Consider the following 19214-nt stretch of genomic DNA (forward strand, 5'->3'; position numbering starts at 1 on the left):
ACATGGGGGTCTCTGGTGTTCTTGCCAACTTTGAGGTAAGAATGTCACACTGGCTAATGCTCAAGTACATCAACATGATTAACGTTTTCATAGTGCAGCAAGTACTAAAATAAAAATCACTAATGGTTTAAATCATATTTATGATTTGTGCCGTATGTCTTACATTCTCATTTTACGAGGAGCCCCTAAAAACAACACTACACAGTACCGTTGGTGGGCCTCTGCTTTCCATTCCTGTGCTGAATCTCACTCGTGTTTTAAGAAAACACAGTTCATCCCTGCTGGTAAAGGATCATCATATCTGTTCCCAAACAGAACTTGGTGCATCTCCATTTCATCTCCACTCATGGTGTCTTGCTTTCATTTCGTATCTAGAATCATTTTGTTGAACTTATGATTCACGCTTAAGAAAATTTCTGATTTGAAACTCGTTTGAGTCCTTATCTGGCCTAAAGTTGATTTGTTTATCCCAATTCTTCAATTATACAATTTAAACTCTTGACCCAAGTGTGTTTTATAAATAGTTCAGAGGAATTGCCATCAATCAAGAACACAAACCATACAAATATGTATTTTACTTTACTCTATTTTAATCTTTAACTCTAATTTTTGAGACTTTGACATTGTTTGTCTGTCTGACGTCCGTTTAAACTAAGTTGTGTATGTTCTGCTACTATTTGCTGCTGCCATTTAGGGTTAAATGCCCTCAAAAGCATCTTGTCAGTAGCTTTTGAGGAATGGAAAGAGTGATATCTGTTTTGCTGCTAAGAATGTGAAATAACCCTTGATAATAAATGTCATGTCCACAGTGTGTGTCACTGGTAATAAGCTAAATACAGTAAACATTGTAAGCAGTTGAATAGTGTTTACAGTGTAGCAGAGAATGTAAGACTGTGACCTGAATGTGGAGAGAAAACTCTGCAAGCGAGGCTTAGGGCTAGCATACGTCACATTTTCCATTATTTAAAGCATATTTCTGTCACGCCTGAGCTGTAAAAGGTATTTATTTTCTCATAAAATTATTCAGCGAAAGAAGCAAAGGCAGAGCATGTATGCTTTCCAAAACATAACATGAAAATTGACATTTAATTTTTTTCTTCTTTTGGCTTCCTTTTTCAAGCACATGACCCACATTGCTTATAATCCTGGCTGATTTTCCCGTTGATGTTAAAATCTCCCTCCCTGTCTGTCCTGTGTGTCTACAGAAGCATGCAGAAGCTCACACAGTTGGAGAGGCTGGACCTGGGGAGTAATGAGTTCACTGAAGTGGTGAGTATCTGTCAGTCGGCCTGTCGATGCCCAGGGCTTTCTACCTTTCTTGTAGTGAGCTTCCTTAATCTCTTCCCTTCTCATTCCTTTATTTAAATGGAAGCGCTGTTTTTTATGTGCTCATTTGTTTTCACTGGAAGATTGCTTAAATTAATACATGACAATCAGAGTGGAATGAATAACCGGTCTTATTTTTTTTTTTTAGCTTGTTTATGAGTTAAGCTCTTCATCCAGTCACACACACACACACACACACACACACACACACATCCCTATCACTTAACCTCCTTTCTCCTCTTTACATCCACAGCCTGAGGTGTTGGAGCAGCTGACTGGAATCAAGGAGCTGTGGATAGATGGGAACAGACTGACGTTTTTACCTGGGGTATAATTTATAGTCAATCCTATACACCCTTCCAAAGGCTGCTGCACCCCAAAAAAACAACCTGAGATTATTTCCCTTGATTTTCAATCTATGTGTCCGCTCAAATCTTCATCAAAATGAACCATAGTCAGTTTGCATCAGACTTTAAGCCCTCGAAAAACCTGCAGCGAAGGAGCTGCTGTGTAGGAAAGACCCTCTTGCTGGGTGAACACAATTAGACAGTTTTACAGAAAACAATGCAGCCTTTTGGGTTTGCAGATGTCCCAATAATAATTACAAACATCTGCAGCTGTGAATTCATTATTTTCCTTGAACGTAATTAATTTACTTTACCTTACTGCCGAGGATGTTTTAGGGATTGTTTTAATCCACTGCTTCTGTATTCAACCAACACAACTGCCTAATCTTTGGGTAATGACAATTCAGTGTGAATACTGTGTATTTATTGTGTCTCCCTTTATGTATCCAGATGCTTGGGATGCTAAAACAGCTGGTATACCTGGATGTGTCCAAGAACAATCTGGAGATGGTAGATGAGCAAATCTGTGGCTGTGAGAGTCTGCAGGACCTTCTGCTCTCCAACAATGCCCTCACACAGCTGCCAGGCTCCATCGGTAAAGATTACAGCGCATGCAGATGTTTTATTTGAAGAAAATCCATTATTAAACACCTCAAATCTATTTTGGCTATCGCCAATGTATTTCTCATTCCTGGAGCCATTCCTGTGTTGTTTTGTACGTATTTAATTCATAGGTGTCCACAGTGCAGTAGTGCCACAAGATGTTGAGTTAAATATAGAAGTATGGTTATAAAACACATGGAAATATGTATATCATTACATCTCATAACAGTCTTCCTTGAACGGTACTGTGGAGTCATTTTTTTCATGTTTAGCTTTTGCTTTCATGGATGAATGGATATTGGGAATGAGTCAATCAAACCTAAATCACATTTGTGTCAAATCTGTCAACTAACCAAACTGACAAGACTCCAGCCGTAGAGTCGAGGTTGATTGCTACTAAACTGATTATAGTATTGACGACGGAATGAGATAATCCAATTAACTGCTGTAATGGATAGTCCTCTTTGTGGTGCAACAGCAAGTTATAATCAATAACTGCCCTGAGCTGTTGTATGCATCGCTCTAATTCTCTCCCTCTTTTTCTTCCTCTTACTATAGGCTCACTAAAGAAACTTACTGCACTGAAAGTGGATGAGAACCAGCTGATATACTTGCCAGACTCAGTTGGAGGGTAAGCGTAACCGCAATAGCTTTAATATTGGCAGAATAAAACCTTGATCAGTGGATTATTATGCCGTTTACATCTGCCATCCCCGGATCGCATAAAAGGTCTGTCTGGATAAATCAGATATTCCCATTAAACATAATGTGTTCTGATGCTTCATTTGTTTTGGTCTAATGCTGATGATATTGAGTAACTGGATAAAGGCGATGATTATGAAGTATGAATAACAATAATTGAATGTCATGGTTCTGAGTCTACCATATTGATTTCCGTAAGTGGTTTGCTTGATTGTGGAGGGGTCATTTGTAATCTTTTGCCAGATGACCATGCAACGAACTACTGATTAAATCAGCCATAGCCATTTTCAGACTGACATTGTCTGCAGAAGGTAAAGCCAGCTGTCAACAGCTGCTGGGGCCGTAGTGAGTGGGCCACATCCTGACCCTTCGCCTAATCTGAATCATCATGGTCCAACACAAAAATTAGGCTCCAATTTTATTTTATCCATCCATTCCCACATACATGAAAAGAGACAAATCTACATTGACTGACAGTAACTACTGCAGCTGTACAGTTCATCCATTGTTTCCAAACAACAAACGCTGTCAATTATCCGGTTAATGTTTCTCTTTCAGATTATGAGACAAAGCCTATGTAAACCATAGGCTTTGTCTCATAATCCCATGCAAGGATTGTATTTTAAGCAAGCTGATACATTTTTTCTTTCATCTGTAACTGATCTTATTCAGTCCACTGTTGGTGCACAGTGTTGTTTGTCCCTGTTTTATATTCAGCAGGGAGGGGTCAAATCTTGTGTTTTGGAGTTTGGTGGTTCAATAACACAGTAGCTCTCCGGCGAGTCCGACTCTTTTTGCATTTGTGTGAATCCCCAGAGTGCATAGGCATTTTTCATTCAGAAGAAAGCCCCAGCTGCTAAATGTCTATTCCACTGTTAGTGTAAGACTGTCAAATAAGTGGTTTGGATATGAGTGGACAGCCATATGGAATTTTTGCAAAGCCTTATTACAGAAATACTAGAAAACATTTCACAATATCATGCTGGAATTGGAAAGATTTGGGCGTTTACCAGGCAGGAAGGGTTTAATAAAACGATGCTATTAAGTTGCATTATGGGAACTGTAGGATCCAGGGTTGTTAGCACTTGACCCATACTAGATCGGGATTTCTCGGCCTCTAATTTTAATAATTCTTTTTTAACCTGTCTCTTTCAAATCTCCCAGCTTCATGGAAGTACACTACTAAATCACTTTAGTTCTTCAGACAAGATTAAAACTTGTTTCACATAGTATATGCTGTTTATACAGTAATAACACCACATGATTAAAGTCCTCCCATGTTTCTCCTCTTTGCATCAGACTGACATCGCTGGATGAGCTGGACTGTAGTTTTAATGAGATCGAAGCCTTGCCCTCGTCCATCGGTCAGTGTGTCAACATCCGCACCTTTGCTGCAGATCACAACTTCCTTACCGTGCTTCCCCCCGAGGTGAGTACGCACATTAGAGTAGAGCGTATATGTGTGTTTGAGGAGATGTGTTAAATGGTGTGGCAAGCCAGTCTGCTCATCTGTAACCGCTAGCCATGTTGGCTCATGGTTATAAGTTATTGGTTTCTTCCTCTCACAGATGGGCAAATGGAAGAATGCAACTGTGCTGTTCCTACATTCCAACAAACTGGAGTCTTTGCCTGAGGAAATGGGTGACATGCAGAAACTCAAGGTTATCAATCTCAGCAACAACAAGTGAGTCTAAACTGACAGTATTCATGAATAATAAGGGTAAAGTTTAAGGACAAATGTAATTTGTTTTGTTTACTTTGAATGATTGCATTGTAGAAAGTAATTTTAAAATCATTCTCTGGTTTGTTATTATTGTAAACTGAATCTATTTTTTAAGACATCACTGCAAGATTTAAACTGGAATTTTGTAGAGAAATTAATTAATCAGGAAAATAATCAGCAGCTTAATAGTTATTGTCACTGTTAGACAAGCACACAAAAACTCTGAAACATAACTCCTTTTTTTTTTATCTTTGCCAAGGAGGTTATGTTTTTGGTGCATCAGGTTTTTGAGTCTTTAAGGTTGTTGGTACCAGTGTAGTTTTTGTTCCACTACAGGTTAAGGAGTCTTCCCTACAGTTTCACTAAACTGAACCAAATGACTGCAATGTGGCTGTCTGAAAACCAGGTAAGATTACTGAAGATTACATTTATCATGTAACGATCATAAGTGTAAGGGTTTCACAAAAGGTGCTACTGAGTCAGACGGTGATGCGTATGGAGATTGCAATGGCAGCAGGGTTACATGACTCGCCACAACAAACGGCTGTAAGTGAATCCAGCAAGGCCAAGTTTCTCACAGAAAACAAAATTCAAAATTTAGTAAACCACTTCCAGGACATTTGATCTATACGTGACAAATGGAAATGCAGGCCAGACTCGATGATATCGTAAACTCTACATTTTTAAGTTGTAGAAGGAGCCTAATGAATGACAGAAAAGTTATCCTTACATTAATACTTGTTTAAAGGCAACAGTACAGTAATCTAGCATTTTATTAACCCTGAAAAGTGGTGTGACACAGATCTGAATGACAGGAAGACAGCAGGCAGCAGCAACTAGCCGGAAGTAAAGCAGATGAAGAGAGATCAAGTTAACCAGACAAGTTGTGTTGCTTTAAGTTTGGACGTCTGCCTTAGCTAACGTGGCCCTTGACAGAACACAAGATAAGCCTATCAGAGGTGGAAATGTTTGAGTCTGCTGAGCTCAAGTGTAAGAAAGTGACTTCTGGTCCTTCTTTGTCATAGCAGTGTAGCTTTGTATGAAATTATATCATATAAAAGGAATTCTTGAACTACTCATATCAAGCTTAGCAGAGGAGTTTAACTGTGTGCAAAGTAATGTTGGCGAAGACGCTGCAGGAGTATATTGATTCGGTGTGTTCACTTTGTCCAACCTTGTAAATATTTCTAAATTACAGTCTGTTGACTCTGACCACATTCTAAAATCAATTATTCATGCTTTTTCTCATCCTAGCTGGACTATTTTGAGTCTCTGTGCAAAAGCCTGAACAAATTGTCACTGGAAAACTGCAGTCATTGCAGAATGATGTAGAATAACTGATGTAGAGCTGTCCTGGCCTCAAGTCAGCTGCCTATTAAATGAATAGAATTGAAGAATTTTCTTCTCATTTACACTTCTGTCCACAATCAGTCGCCTGATTACCTTTATGCACACAGAGGATTTTTTTTTAAGGGCAGTGATATTGATATTTTAGAATTTTTAAAAAATCCGATAATGATTTGAAGCCATAAACATTTTTGGTAAGGTTCCCTTACATTTGTTTTTTCAACAATTGTGACCAAGAAATGTACAGGGCACCTTTCTGGTGGGCAAACTATAGAATGGTGACACTGTTTTAAAACATATCTTTGACATTTCTGAATCTCAATTTCTACATAAACGCTGATGCCGATATATCTGTATTGAGCCAATATTGCCTGATATATCAACCTGGCCAATTTAATCAATCAGGCTCTAATCTTAACAGGAAACCATAAAGACAGGACTTCAATGTCATATGACCAGGGATCTATGAACCAAGGGTGAATACACTTTTGCCTCCAGGCTCTCAAAACAGCATTCCTGTAGACATGAGGTCTGTCAGTGTAGACTGTTTCTAGAATCAATGTGGCTTTGTTGTCTTTGTGTATCAAAAATGTAATTTCCCTTGCCTTTATTGACTTGTAAGACACTTTGTGACACTATAAAGGTGTATATAAATATGATTTACAACAGGCACAGTGGTGCTGAGACACAGGGGATACTGTTCGGCAGGTGCAACAATGATGATGGGGCCTTGGGGACATTGATGGCGCTTACGCCAGCTTCATCAAGGAATGGTTGTCATGAAGAGGCACCCAGAGGTGCTTAAGTAGTGTCTCAGTCAAAGTGGCCAGTGGGTGGTTTGGAGAAGATTAGAGGAAGAGACTCAGCTGGAAGGAACTGTGGGAAATTATGGGAAACCACATTCATTTTGTAATTGGTGCAACTTGTGTTCTCCAGTTGACTGGATTTAGGTATTATCAAGTACTGATGTTGCAGCCCAGTTCACTTGCCATGCCAAAGTGAGGCACAGAGAACACCAGGCCACTCTTTGAGCACTCTGTGTGTTGACAAAACACTGTTTATTGCAGATAGCACACTCAAACCTACTTTTTTGTCTCCCACAGTCAAAGCCCTTGATCCCTCTCCAGAAGGAGGAGGATCCAGAGACACACAAAATTATGCTGACCAACTACATGTTTCCCCAGCAAACCAGGACTGAGGACTGTGAGTACTTTTGCATTCAACAAGACCAATAATGATAAAACAGAAATGGAATCTGGTTCAAACTGAAAATGTTTCTGACCTGTTTTCACCATTCAGTTCTTAGCAGCGGGGCTCATATTAAAGATTTAAGCTTGTTACTCAATCTGTACTACCAGGCAATCAGACAATTCATATAACTTTACTTGTATGACTAATATGAGCACAACTTATAGGAATAAAACACTGATGTGAAACACACATAATATTTTGTTTATATAATTGTGAATAAATTCAGGCATCAAGGGGTTAGGTAAATAAATGTATTTTGATGTCAAAATTTTTAGGCCTTGCCATGACTACAACTTACCATCTTTATCGCAGCAGTCTTATTGGTGGCCTGCCAGGATTCCTGTATTCATATTTTATGAGAGACCTCGTTACCTGAGACCTAAGCTGCAGAAGAAACACTCGTCTTAGTCTTGTCAAGCATCTGTTAGTTTGGGTTGGTTTCATTTTGCACCAGACAGCTTGTGCTGACCCTGTTGCATCTAAGCTTTAGAGTAATTAGTGGTTCAAGGACTCCAAGCTTGAAATACGGAAATGGTAGCGAGTCAGCTGCTTGATTTTTGCAACAATGTCTGTGATGTGGTGCACCATCAGAAAATGCTCTAGTACAAGTTACTGTCTGTAGGTTTTGTCCTCTATTAGATATCGCCCAGCCATCTGCTTTATGCCATTTTCCACAGTTAATCTACTGGGGATTTTTATCTGTTTCCTCGTGTTTTCGTGAGAAGCTGGAATAAGCCATGACCTGAGTGCAATTATTACAAGTTTTACAACTTGTTGATATGGTGGCCACACACCAGGTGACTCATATTATCCACTGTGCATTCACACTCTGGTATGGTGTGTTAACTTGTAGACAACAAGAGTTGTTGATATGGCGTATTCTCGGCTAGTGTAGTTCATTCTGTGCCAACATCAGCTATTTCTGCCCCCTGTGTACTTGTTTTTAACTGTCAACTTCTTATTAAAATGTAGATGCACGTTAACAAGCTTGTTTTAAACACTATACATCTGTGTCTCGCCAAATTGGGGGTAAAGAGCTTTTTATCACAGGAAACCACAAAGCAAATTTACATCTTCAAGTGTGAATGACAGCTTTAAATTATATAGTCTGATATTACCTTCTTAAAAAACCAGGATGTGATGTATTTGTACACCGATATTTTCAGTAAAGTGTCAAATTTGTTGATTCTTGGTTTTGCCAAGTGTCAGACTCACAGACACGACAGAGAGCACATCACTAATGCAAGATGCTACTGCAGTTTCAGGACAGCAGCATCATGACAACAAGCACCACTTTCATGACATCATTATCATAGTTATCATGGCTTTGCTTCTCCCTTCCCAACATGGAGTCATACAGGAGTGACAGTAAAGGACCGAGAGCGAGCTGAAGACTTAGTCGTTATAAAAGTCGTTGAAGTGTTGGCATATTGTCTGCAAAGTAATGTTTAGCAATCATTTTGTCTGCCATAGGATTTACAGACTGATTCATGATGAAGTTAGTGGCAAATTCTGCAAGTATGTTAATTGATTGTACTTTAATGTTTTTATGTTGGTTTATTACAACAATTCCAAGTATCAATAATTCTTTGTTTGTTTTGGCTTGAGTTTAAGGGGTTAACTCCTGCATTTCACGTTCCTCCACAGATCCTTCAATTTATTGGCATGCCTCATGTAGTATTTGCGCCATCTTGTGGTCAAAGTCAGACTTGTTAGAATTACAAAAACGCAACGGGGGAGACTTAAAAGGTCTTAATAAAACTAACCCATCCTCCACCTGGTTTCTGATTTTATTTCAGACATTCCCAACTCCGATTCTGAGAGCTTTAATCCAGCTCTCTGGGAGGAGCAGCGCAAGCATCGAGCTCAGGTGGCCTTTGAGTGTGACGAGGACAAGGACGAGCGAGAAACACCCCCAAGGGTGAGTGTAAAACTGTGGGAAAGAGAAATAACTGTGGGGACGTGGTTTTCCAAACTGCAAGGGCGTTGTTGTGATCACAAGTAATATTTTGGCTACAACCTTCACTTTGATGTAGCAGTTTTCATGAATAATGTGCATCGTGTCCCATTTTCTACAACAATTTCAAGAAATTATTGTTGAAGCAAATAGTTCAAACCAAAATATCATTAATATGGATTCAGGAAATTGTTTTGAAAAAGGCAAAATAAGTGTCTTTTTGAATGTGTATATGATATTGAATGCACCTCATTCCAAACTGACATTTCACCTCTCCTAGTCCCACTTCTGTTAAAACTGCAACCAGATGATTTTAATGGTAAGTTTGTGGGTATTTGTGCTATTCCAGGAGGGAAACCTGAAGCGCTACCCTACACCATACCCAGACGAGCTGAAGAACATGGTGAAGACAGCCCAATCTGTGGCTCACAGGCTGAAGGAGGACGAGTCAAGTGACGAGTCGGGGAAAGGTGCAAAACCAAATGAGAGGAACCACATTGGAGTGCAGGACGTGGGAGTTAAGGTCAGCTTCAGCTAAATGAGATATTTTACTTGGAAAGAAACATTGGTCCCCCTTTAGTTCCCCTTTAACAAACTGCATATTCTACATGCAAGTGAGGGAACATTTTCAATAAATAACTGACCATCCGTGCTGTTTTTGTGCAGGTGATTGAGCCTCCCTATCCTAATGGTACAGCATCAGACATGGACTCCCAAGTATCTACAGACACATTTTCCCATAACCCATCTGCAACAGAAACAAAAGACACTTCAGACTCTTACAGCTCTCAGAAAGTCCCAATCAAATCATCAGGGGGCTCTATGATGAACCATGAAGACACCCTGGAGGTACTCTCGATTGTTTAGTCCTCACAATTTTAAGAAAGACGACAAGCACATTATGAAGTTTCAACTGAAAAGTGCAGCTTTAAGAACACTTTTGTCTTTGTCTTAAGGATTCCGAGGAGCTGTCTGATGAAGAGGAGGAGATGAAAATGGCAGAGATGAGACCCCCTCTTATTGAGATCTCCATCAACCAGCCTAAAGTAGTGACTTTAAGTAAGGACAAAAAAGGTAAAAGTTGTGTTTTGAGTGATTTAAAATATAGTATTTTAAGTGACTGTGTCTGGATGCAGTACACTAACAGGGATGTTTCTGATAAACAGATGATGCAGACTCTTTGCTGGATGACACAGTGGCCAACAGCAACCAGAACAACAGTAACTGTTCGTCGCCATCACGCATGTCTGACTCGGTGTCTCTGACTACAGACAGCAGTCAGGACAACTCTCTGTGCACCCCTGAGAGAGAGGCAAAGATGCCCTTCTTACCAAAAATCCGGTTTGTACAATTTTTCACATATATAGAATACAAAGGAGAGTCTTCGTCGTGTCGTTATTAGAAAACCTGATGTACCTCCTTCTTTGTTTTAGACGAGAGGATGAGAATATGAACCAGCCTAAAGACACCACCCGTCTCCTCCATAATGGAAATGGCTCCGAAACATCCCTTCAGGCCCTTTTGAAAACCCAGCAGACTCCGCCAGAGAAAATGGGTGACTACGACCTGTCTATGGAAGCCAGACTGGCCTTCATTGAGAAGGGATTTAACAACGGCATGGGTGAAACCTACACCAAGTGGGACCAGATCAATATGAACGTGTCCAAGTTGCCAACCGACAACATGGTTCAGCTGGATGAGGGGAACCCAACCAAGAATGGTTCAGTAACCCAGGAGGACTTGGACAGCAAGCAGGGTTTTAGCAATGACAACATGGAGCATTTTCTGAATGGAAACCAGCAGGTCAGTGACTGCATCAATAGTGTTGGGAACAAAACCCAAGCAATGACAGTAGAGACATCTGCTGTGCATGTGGCCTCGACAGGCGTGACAGCCAGCAGTGACATGTCTCTGTCTCGCAGCACAGAGGAACTGTCTCCAGACAAAAGGTGCCATCCCCAGCAGGTGGTGAAGTCTCACAGTGTCAGCAACATAGAAACAGGAGGCTTGAAGCTGTACTCTTTTGATGGGGATGATGACCCCTATGACGCAGCAGGAATGATGAGGATGGCAGGAGCCGGGCCAGGAGCTCAGGGCCAGAGCATAGTCCGGAGCAAGTCAGCCAGTCAGTTACTCAACGACCAGACTCTCCAGATCTACCCCGGCTCCTCTGCATCTTCCTCAGACCTGCTCTCCTCCTCTAAGCCCCCTGCCAGCACCAGCAGATATGCAGTCTCCTCCAGCATGGCCATGGGCATCCCTCCTCCTCAGTACAACATACAGTACACAAGCAGTGCCATGCCTAAAGAGGGCCTCTGGTCCCAGAGGACACCCATGCCCCCAGAGCACCAAGGTTACCTTCCTCCTCCTCCTCCACCACACTCACTTGCCAACACCAACTACTCCAACCGTAATCAAGCACCTCCCTACCCTCTACAGCCCCAGCAGAGGGGGCCTCCCATGGTTCCCAAATCCCCTGGGGACATGTGGACTAAGGAGAGACTTCATTCTACTGGAGGCCAGGCTAGAAGCAGCACTCTGCAGAGGCAAAGCAGCACCGCCTCCACAGCCTCCATGGGTGACCCGAGGCGTATGCAGGTGCCTGACGGGGAATACATGACCTACAGGGACATTCACACCCTCGGCAGGGGGCCGCTGGCAATGAGCCAGGCCATGCAGAGGCCCCTCTCAGCTCGCACTTACAGCATCGACGTACCCGGAGCTTCCAGGCCTCTCGGCGCCAGGCCGCAGCCCCACGAGCTTCCAGAGAGGACCATGTCGGTCAGCGATTTCAACTACCAGCAAAGCAGCCCCAGCAAGAGGCACAACACCAGGGTGAAGTCTGAGCACTCGCTGGTGGATGGGCCTGGACAGGTGTCAGGAGGAGTTGGAGCAGGAAGGGTGCCAGTTGACTGGAGAGACCAGGTGATGCGGCACATCGAGGCCAAGAAAATGGAAAAGGTAAAAAGTACTACTGTAAATGTTAGTAAACACCGTTTCAGGGTGGAATTGATGCTTGTTTTGTAAAGTTAACCCTATGACGTGTAGATCACACGTATTTGACCAACAGTATGAACACAATCATCTTTGCATGGCAGCAAAACATGATATTCATATAAAGTCCTAAACTTGCCATAGAGCCGCTATTACATTAGCTTAAATTACTTTGCTAGTACCAAAGACTATTGCAACATCATGTGAATAAGAAGAAAATATCTGTAAATCTTTTCATGGGCCCATTTTAAAGGGTTGTTTCACCCATTTACAAAAAGACGTGTCACTTGCACAGAGCCCTGCATACAGATTTGGTTTTGTTTGCCCAGACTTTGAGGTATCTGCCTCTGAGATTTCCGCTACTAACCCAATGCAATGGAGCTGAGAAGAATTTAGTTTGTGGCGCTCACAGCTTTGAGAAAGTAAAAAAAAAATGAACAGCAACGCGTCTTTCTAGAAACAAGGTCCCTGTTAATCTGAATAATCTGCAAACCTCCCTGTGTGATTTATCCAGAATAAGAGGGACCTGTGTTTTGGGAGGGATGTTGCTGTTGGATTTTATGCAATTGTTTTAGTGTTGTGAGCACCACAAACAAAATTCCTTTCACCTCCATTTTAAAGGTGTAGGGATGGGGTTTGATAACATTTCATATTGTACACATTACCGTACATCAGTGGCCTCGAATCTGAATCCACTTCAGAATCTGCTCAAGGCGCTGAATTCTTTTGTATCCCTTATCAAATCTTTCAAGGTAGTTTGTTTGGAGGGGAAAATGGACATCTATCAGTTAAAAAAAGTAGACATCTATCAGTGAAAAAAAAAAAAAAAGATGGTCTGACCATGTTCAGTGACTTGTTTATGTCTTTGCAGGTACCTGTAGTGTCAGAGACCTCTAAGAGACATTGTTAGTGACAGATTTGATAAGGGACTTTTAACCGGATCCAAAATGGAATCGTGCCGGCTACCTGAACCTTTCACTTCATTTGGGTGAATCAAAAAAACGTGGGCAAATAAAACCAAACCTGTATGGCTGGATACCGTTACAGACATTTATGTGAATCAACCCTTTAATATGAAGTCAGAAGTTTGCCGAAGCATACTAACCCAGCTGTATGCACAGTATGCCTCACTGCATGTTTGTCTGTATATCCTGTAAACTTTTTTGTTGTGTCTTTTATGTCATCGCTCATTTGCTGGATTGCATGGCCACGGCTGACATGTTGGTTGGTGCTGGTTGTTCCATGTCGTCCCTCTGTTCAGAATGCGCTGTCTCGCTCCTATAATTCCAATAACGCTCCGCTGAGCTGGTCTCACTACGGCAGCTGTAGGGATATGCATGCCAGCCAAGGTTCTCTGGTCTTTAGTGCCAGGGACGGACAGCCCTACGGAGCACTGGGCTTCTGTGTGAGTACTGTGAAGTAGCTCCTGCAGCTCATACTTAGCCAGGGCTTCCAGCTCCTGCTTGTTTCACATCCTTTAGAAGATGAGAAAAGTCTGTTTCCTTCTCTCCTCGATGTTGAGAAGTGATCACTGACCTCAGAATCTTTCACTTGTTTTTTTTTATAGGCAAGTGAAAGTACATTTTCTCTCCTAACGCCTGATTTCTCACAACCACAGACCCTTTTCTACGTACATGTGACTGTCTTCTCTGAGTGACAAATTGATGAATTCTAGTTTGTTGTGTAGTTCCTCTGCGTGTAATGCAGTATGACTTGCTTAAAAAGGGGCCTACTAATGTTTTTTGTACCATTATCCAATTTGTGTAGTGGCTTTACTACCTCCAGGATGGAATTACAGAAAGACAGACCTATACAACTGAAATCTGACTCTATTGTCAGATGACCACATCTTATTCGCGTAATGAACAAGAAAGATGTTTCTGTCTTGTTATAGTGCAAATGGAGACTTGTGGTTCTAGTGACTCATAATCAAAAATGTAAAATCATATATGGTACAAAACACCCCCTTTTTAAACCTGCCAGGTGCTCTAACATCATAATCATCCCGGTGTGCGTTATCCCTCCACCCTGCCACACTCGCATCCTGTGTTTGTAATGAATCTGAGCAACCGTGATGTTCTTCTCCTTTTTAACTGCACTTTCAATCCTTGTTTTGCTCATTCATCATCTTCACTTTAACTTTCAATCACGTCAGAATCACTTTATATCCTCTCACTTTGTGTGTGGGGATGAAAACTGTGTTTGCAAAAGGTAAGTGGTTAGAGGTGTGTGTCTAAGGGATTTAGAAAGTGGTTATTAGAATCAGCAGAGGAGGGGAAAAAAGTGCTGAGAGAGTGTTGTAAGCTAAGGTTCAGAATTAGATGCTGATTAGAGTCTGAATAGAAACTAAGCACAGTTTAATCTCATTCTAATCAGATGTGTCCCTTTCACCGCAACACATCACTGCTCAATGCCATTACTGGACATGACAAATATTTGTGTCAGTATCTAATTATCTGTCTATTATCTCTTGCTGTAAATGAGTTTCAGTTGAGTGAGGTTTGGGCACAATCTTATTGATGATTACTTTCTTCCCTTCAGGATGATGTGTTTCCTCAAGTGCAGCAGAGCTACACCATGGACCCCCACAGAAAAGTAGGTTCACCACATGCGTTTAGCGGCAGAGCGAAAAATGTGGTTGTTGAATTTAAAAAACAACTTTTGTTCACCTCTGTGTTTTTGTTTCCTAGGTGCCTTTGATGAACGGTCAGATGGGCCCTTCTGTTCGTGCTCAGGTGAGCCAGGCGCCCATGGCCCGACACCCTTCCAGAGAGCAGCTCATTGATTACCTGATGCTCAAAGTCTCCCATCCGCCCCAGGGGCCCCCACGCATCCCGCAAGACGCACTGCAGCAAGAGGTGAAGGATGGTGTTTTTGTCAAAGGACTTGAAGAAATACAGACCTTATTTTAAAACAATTAATTTGATTTTGAGGATATTCTTCATTTGCTTGGCTGAAGTTTGATTAAAAGAGTAGTTTGAAATTTTGGGAAAAACTATTATTCACTTTCTTGTCAAGCTTTGGATGAGAGATCAATGCTCCCCCATTGACTACAGCCAGGAGTTGGTTAGCTTAGCATAGCACATACACTGAAAACGGAAAAACAGAAACATAAAGATTTAACTAATTAATCAGTGAGCTTGAGAGATGCTTGTAGTTTGATTTTGTTAACTTTGGATAGAGCTAGGCTAGCTGTTTTCACCTGTTACCAGTCTTTATGCTAAGCTAAGCTAACCACCTGCTGGCTGTAGCTTCATATTTAACAAACCGATGTGAAAGTGTTTTTTAACTTAGGAAATAAGCTTATTCACTTTCATGCCTAAGGGAATCTTCGACTGTAAGAATCTGATCTCTTGTTATTAGTTTCATATACAGCTAGCAAGCCAGTTAAAAAAGAAATACCTGGACCCTAAGAAGTATAATTGTTAATATATATTGTTAATTGTTAATTATAAATAAACAGTGAATGGCTGTGAATAAGTGGCTGATCAAAGTATGTGGGTGTGTTTTAGATCCGTCTGAAAGTAGAAAAGAATCCAGAGCTGGGTTTCAGTATATCAGGAGGAGTGGGAGGCCGGGGAAATCCCTTTCGTCCAGATGACAATGTAAGTTTTTTTTTTTTTTTTTTTAATTGAAGTACCACACGTTCATATTTGCATTATTTTCATAGTAATTGAATTGTTTTGTACAGCCACTTGGGAAAACTTTCAACGCAACTCAGCGGCTTTTAATACGTATAGTTAATATGATATTTTCCATATCATTTCAGGGTATATTTGTGACAAGGGTTCAACCTGAGGGACCGGCATCCATGATTCTTCAGCCGGGAGATAAAATCATCCAGGTATTCTGCTAATAGAACGAGGCTCTCGTCAAAGTTTCTGTTGTTATTTCAAGGTTTGTTGGGATTTTTCTCCACGTTAACCAAACCAATCTGTCTCTTCTCACAGGCAAATGGCTACAGCTTTGTGAATATAGATCACGGGTACGCAGTGTCCCTCCTGAAGACGTTTCTGAACACTGTGGATTTGACTATCATAAGAGAAGCGCAAGCATAGACTCAACTAAGACCTCTAAAGAAAGAGGGACATGAGAAAAGAGACAAACAGAGACTTTTTTTTTTTTTTAGTTGACTCTCATATTTTTATACACAGAGGAGACTGACCTGTTGATACCTGTTGGGACTATTTATAGTAGAGATCTGCATAGCCTTGATTAAACAGGGAAAACCACTGAATGTAGTGGGTCAAAGTGAGACTGTGGCAAACCTCTGCAAGTACGAGTCCTCAAAAGGCCATCACTGTGGTATATATATTTTTATACAAAAGAAGCTGAAGATGTGACCTGCTCTGATGCAAATGATTACTGTGGTCTCTGTACAGATCATCTTTTATTTTTTATTTTTTGTCCCAAACTCATAAATTCTTCATTATGAATAGATTTAGGTTTCATTCCTGCGGATTGACGTGAATTGACCACTTGGGGACAGGGCTCCCTCTCTCCTGTCATTCAATTAGCCTGTTTTTATTCTTTTGTCAACATGTTATTTTAGATGTTGAAACCTTTTTCCGGTCTGCCGTGCGTTCATATATGGAGGACAATGTTACGTGCTTTTCATGTGGAGACGAATGTAGGTCAAGGAGGGGTTTGATTTTTAGTTTTTTTTTTATTTTGAGAACAGGAAGTCATCCAGCCCTGCTTCCATAAACCTGTGAGCACCCTCCAGCGTACAGACACTTCTGTTCTCAGTTCCATCCTCACAGCGACTGCTCAGCATATCACCCAACCAGACCACTACTACCTGCGCTGTGTGGAAACAGTCCCCCGCAGTGTGAATGAATCACAGCTTCTCAGATGTTGGAGGGGGGGAAAAAAAGTAGTCTGCGTGTGGTCATTTTAATAAGCCTGGAAAATGGAAAGGAAATTTAAATATTGGCGAAATGGGAGAGGAGAGGTTATTCGCTCTGAGGCGACGTGCGAGAGAGGAATATTGACGCACGAGCAATAAGAGCGGTAGCTATCGATCTTCTCCGCTACTCCAATCTTTTTTTTTTTTTTTTTTTTTTCCCGCGCTGTATTTCCAAAAATGTCAAAACTATTCTTTTAAGCGGAGAAAGACATGGCGGTTATGCTAGTTAACCAAAGCAAGTTTGGAAATTTGTAGACAGAAGGCAAAAGCAGCAGACAACTTAAGAAAGCTATTTGGAAAAAGAACCGGTCAACGTTTCACTCATAAGGTTTTTATTTTTTTAAGGGCTTCATCTTTCAGGCAGACATTAGTGAGATAAGTGTTAGTTTTGCAGGGGGTTTCAACATCTGTCAGTTTAATTTTTTTACATGGGAGAAGACCACAGTTTGCCTTTTTTGTGTCTAAAAATGTTTTATTATGCTTTTTACTTTTGGATCACTTTGGAGTAGTTTTTTTTTTTTTCTTTGCTGTACAGAGAGTAGAGTTGGGAGAAACAAGTTGTCAAGTGCCATAGACCTTGAACTGTTTGAATAGGGGAGGAGCTTTGACCCCAGAACCCAAGCAATATTCACATGTTCACATCCTTCGGAGTACTTTTGCAGCATAATGGCTTAAAAGCAATATTTTAAAGCCTTCGTTTTCATTCAAAAACAACAACATTGGATAGCATTTTTTTTTTTTTTTAAACACAATCTTTTAGTAATCACCGATGATTTTACATGAATTTTATATTTTGAAGAAGAATCTTTTTTTGTAATGAAATAGCACAGGAAATGTATATACAGCATTGCTTAAACAAAAGATTTCTCTGCATTGTGTACAATTGAATGTTTGTGTCACTTTGCCTAAGAAGAGCTTTTTACCGTTTGTTGCTTAGATTACCATAACTCCTGATGTTTATTTGTGCAAAATCAACTTGCATCACCGTCGAAAATCCAGTCAAAGCTGCATCTCAGAACATTCCTTTGTCAAAGTGTCCGAAGGAAAGCTGTTTTTAAAGGCAACATGTCACTCTGTGCACCGCTCTGTTAATATTCATTCACTGGTAAAAACTCTTTATTGAGACGTGTTTCCAAAAGAAATGGAAATGATCAACAAAGTGAGTAAAGGCCCGGTAAATTCCAACAATACATTTGTGACCACTGAATTGTTTGTAATCGAATGTCATCCTACAGTGTTTCAGCAAATGGCATTCCCTCAGCTTGTTTACAGTGGATTGTGTCCTCTACTGTTCCCATATGTAGTTAAGATTGACCCATATATTATGCTACCAAAATAAAAACACTGTGGTAAATTAACAAAATGAAATACCCCTTTTAATAACAGTCACACTGTTTTAAGGTAGCTCTTCTTAGTGAAGCTGTACACTTCATTTTTTAAACTCAATCTAAAGTTGGTAATTTTATTCACAAGTAAATGACATTAATAACGTGCATTTCCCAAATTTCTCACAGAACGTAGTGTTTTACACATGAACTGTTTATATTATTTCTATTAATTTTGTTGGTGATTTCTGTTTACTTTTTAAGAGTGTGGGGGATTTCTGCGGTAAGTCACTTTATATTCATGGCAAAAAAAATGTACATCGTCTGACATCGTAGACAATCTAGGGATATAAAACGTAGTCACATTTTCTTCATGTCCAGTCGGTTTCATATGCTCCCATATTCTTATTTATTTAGTAGTCTTCTGTGGTTTTTAGACCTTACTAATCAAATTGTAAATACTCTTAAAAAAATTGAGAAAAGAATTAATGACGGCATTAGTGACTTGCGATTGTAAAACCAGCAATAAATTGCAATGCAGAGGCACTCATTTTAATGTATAGCTAGTATTTCTAAGGTTTCTTCTGGAAACGGCCACAGTGAGATGATGATTGATATGCATTTATCCAACATTCCAGATTTTGTACATAATACATACCTGTTTCTGAAGTAACCTGTGGAAAATAAACTAATGCTCTTTAGCAACGGATTCTTCTGTCTTCATTTCATC

At 40.5% G+C, this 19214-nt stretch overlaps 1 protein-coding gene across 3 annotated transcripts in view; it reads left to right on the top strand.

The window, feature by feature from the left end:
* erbin (erbb2 interacting protein) overlaps positions 1-18752 on the top strand; it is a 48409-nt gene extending 29657 nt beyond the window's left edge. The window contains exons 8-26 of one of the 3 annotated variants that reach the window (XM_028601261.1): positions 1206-1269; positions 1580-1654; positions 2124-2268; positions 2835-2907; positions 4278-4407; positions 4547-4662; positions 5038-5107; positions 7152-7251; positions 9099-9220; positions 9606-9779; positions 9923-10105; positions 10213-10330; positions 10423-10597; positions 10690-12217; positions 13512-13655; positions 14941-15108; positions 15763-15855; positions 16020-16094; positions 16201-18752. In XM_028601261.1, the coding sequence (XP_028457062.1) occupies positions 1206-1269; positions 1580-1654; positions 2124-2268; positions 2835-2907; positions 4278-4407; positions 4547-4662; positions 5038-5107; positions 7152-7251; positions 9099-9220; positions 9606-9779; positions 9923-10105; positions 10213-10330; positions 10423-10597; positions 10690-12217; positions 13512-13655; positions 14941-15108; positions 15763-15855; positions 16020-16094; positions 16201-16308 (3661 nt within the window). In that variant the 3' untranslated portion in view covers positions 16309-18752. Of the gene's footprint in view, positions 1-1205; positions 1270-1579; positions 1655-2123; positions 2269-2834; positions 2908-4277; positions 4408-4546; positions 4663-5037; positions 5108-7151; positions 7252-9098; positions 9221-9605; positions 9780-9922; positions 10106-10212; positions 10331-10422; positions 10598-10689; positions 12218-13511; positions 13656-14791; positions 14846-14940; positions 15109-15762; positions 15856-16019; positions 16095-16200 lie in introns of all 3 variants that reach the window. The other 2 variants (XM_028601258.1, XM_028601260.1) reach the window with 2 other exon arrangements.
* Positions 18753-19214: the final 462 nt, after the last annotated feature.

Source organism: Perca flavescens, chromosome 16 (genome assembly GCF_004354835.1).
Source record: "Perca flavescens isolate YP-PL-M2 chromosome 16, PFLA_1.0, whole genome shotgun sequence".
Taxonomy (NCBI): Eukaryota; Metazoa; Chordata; class Actinopteri; order Perciformes; family Percidae; genus Perca; species Perca flavescens.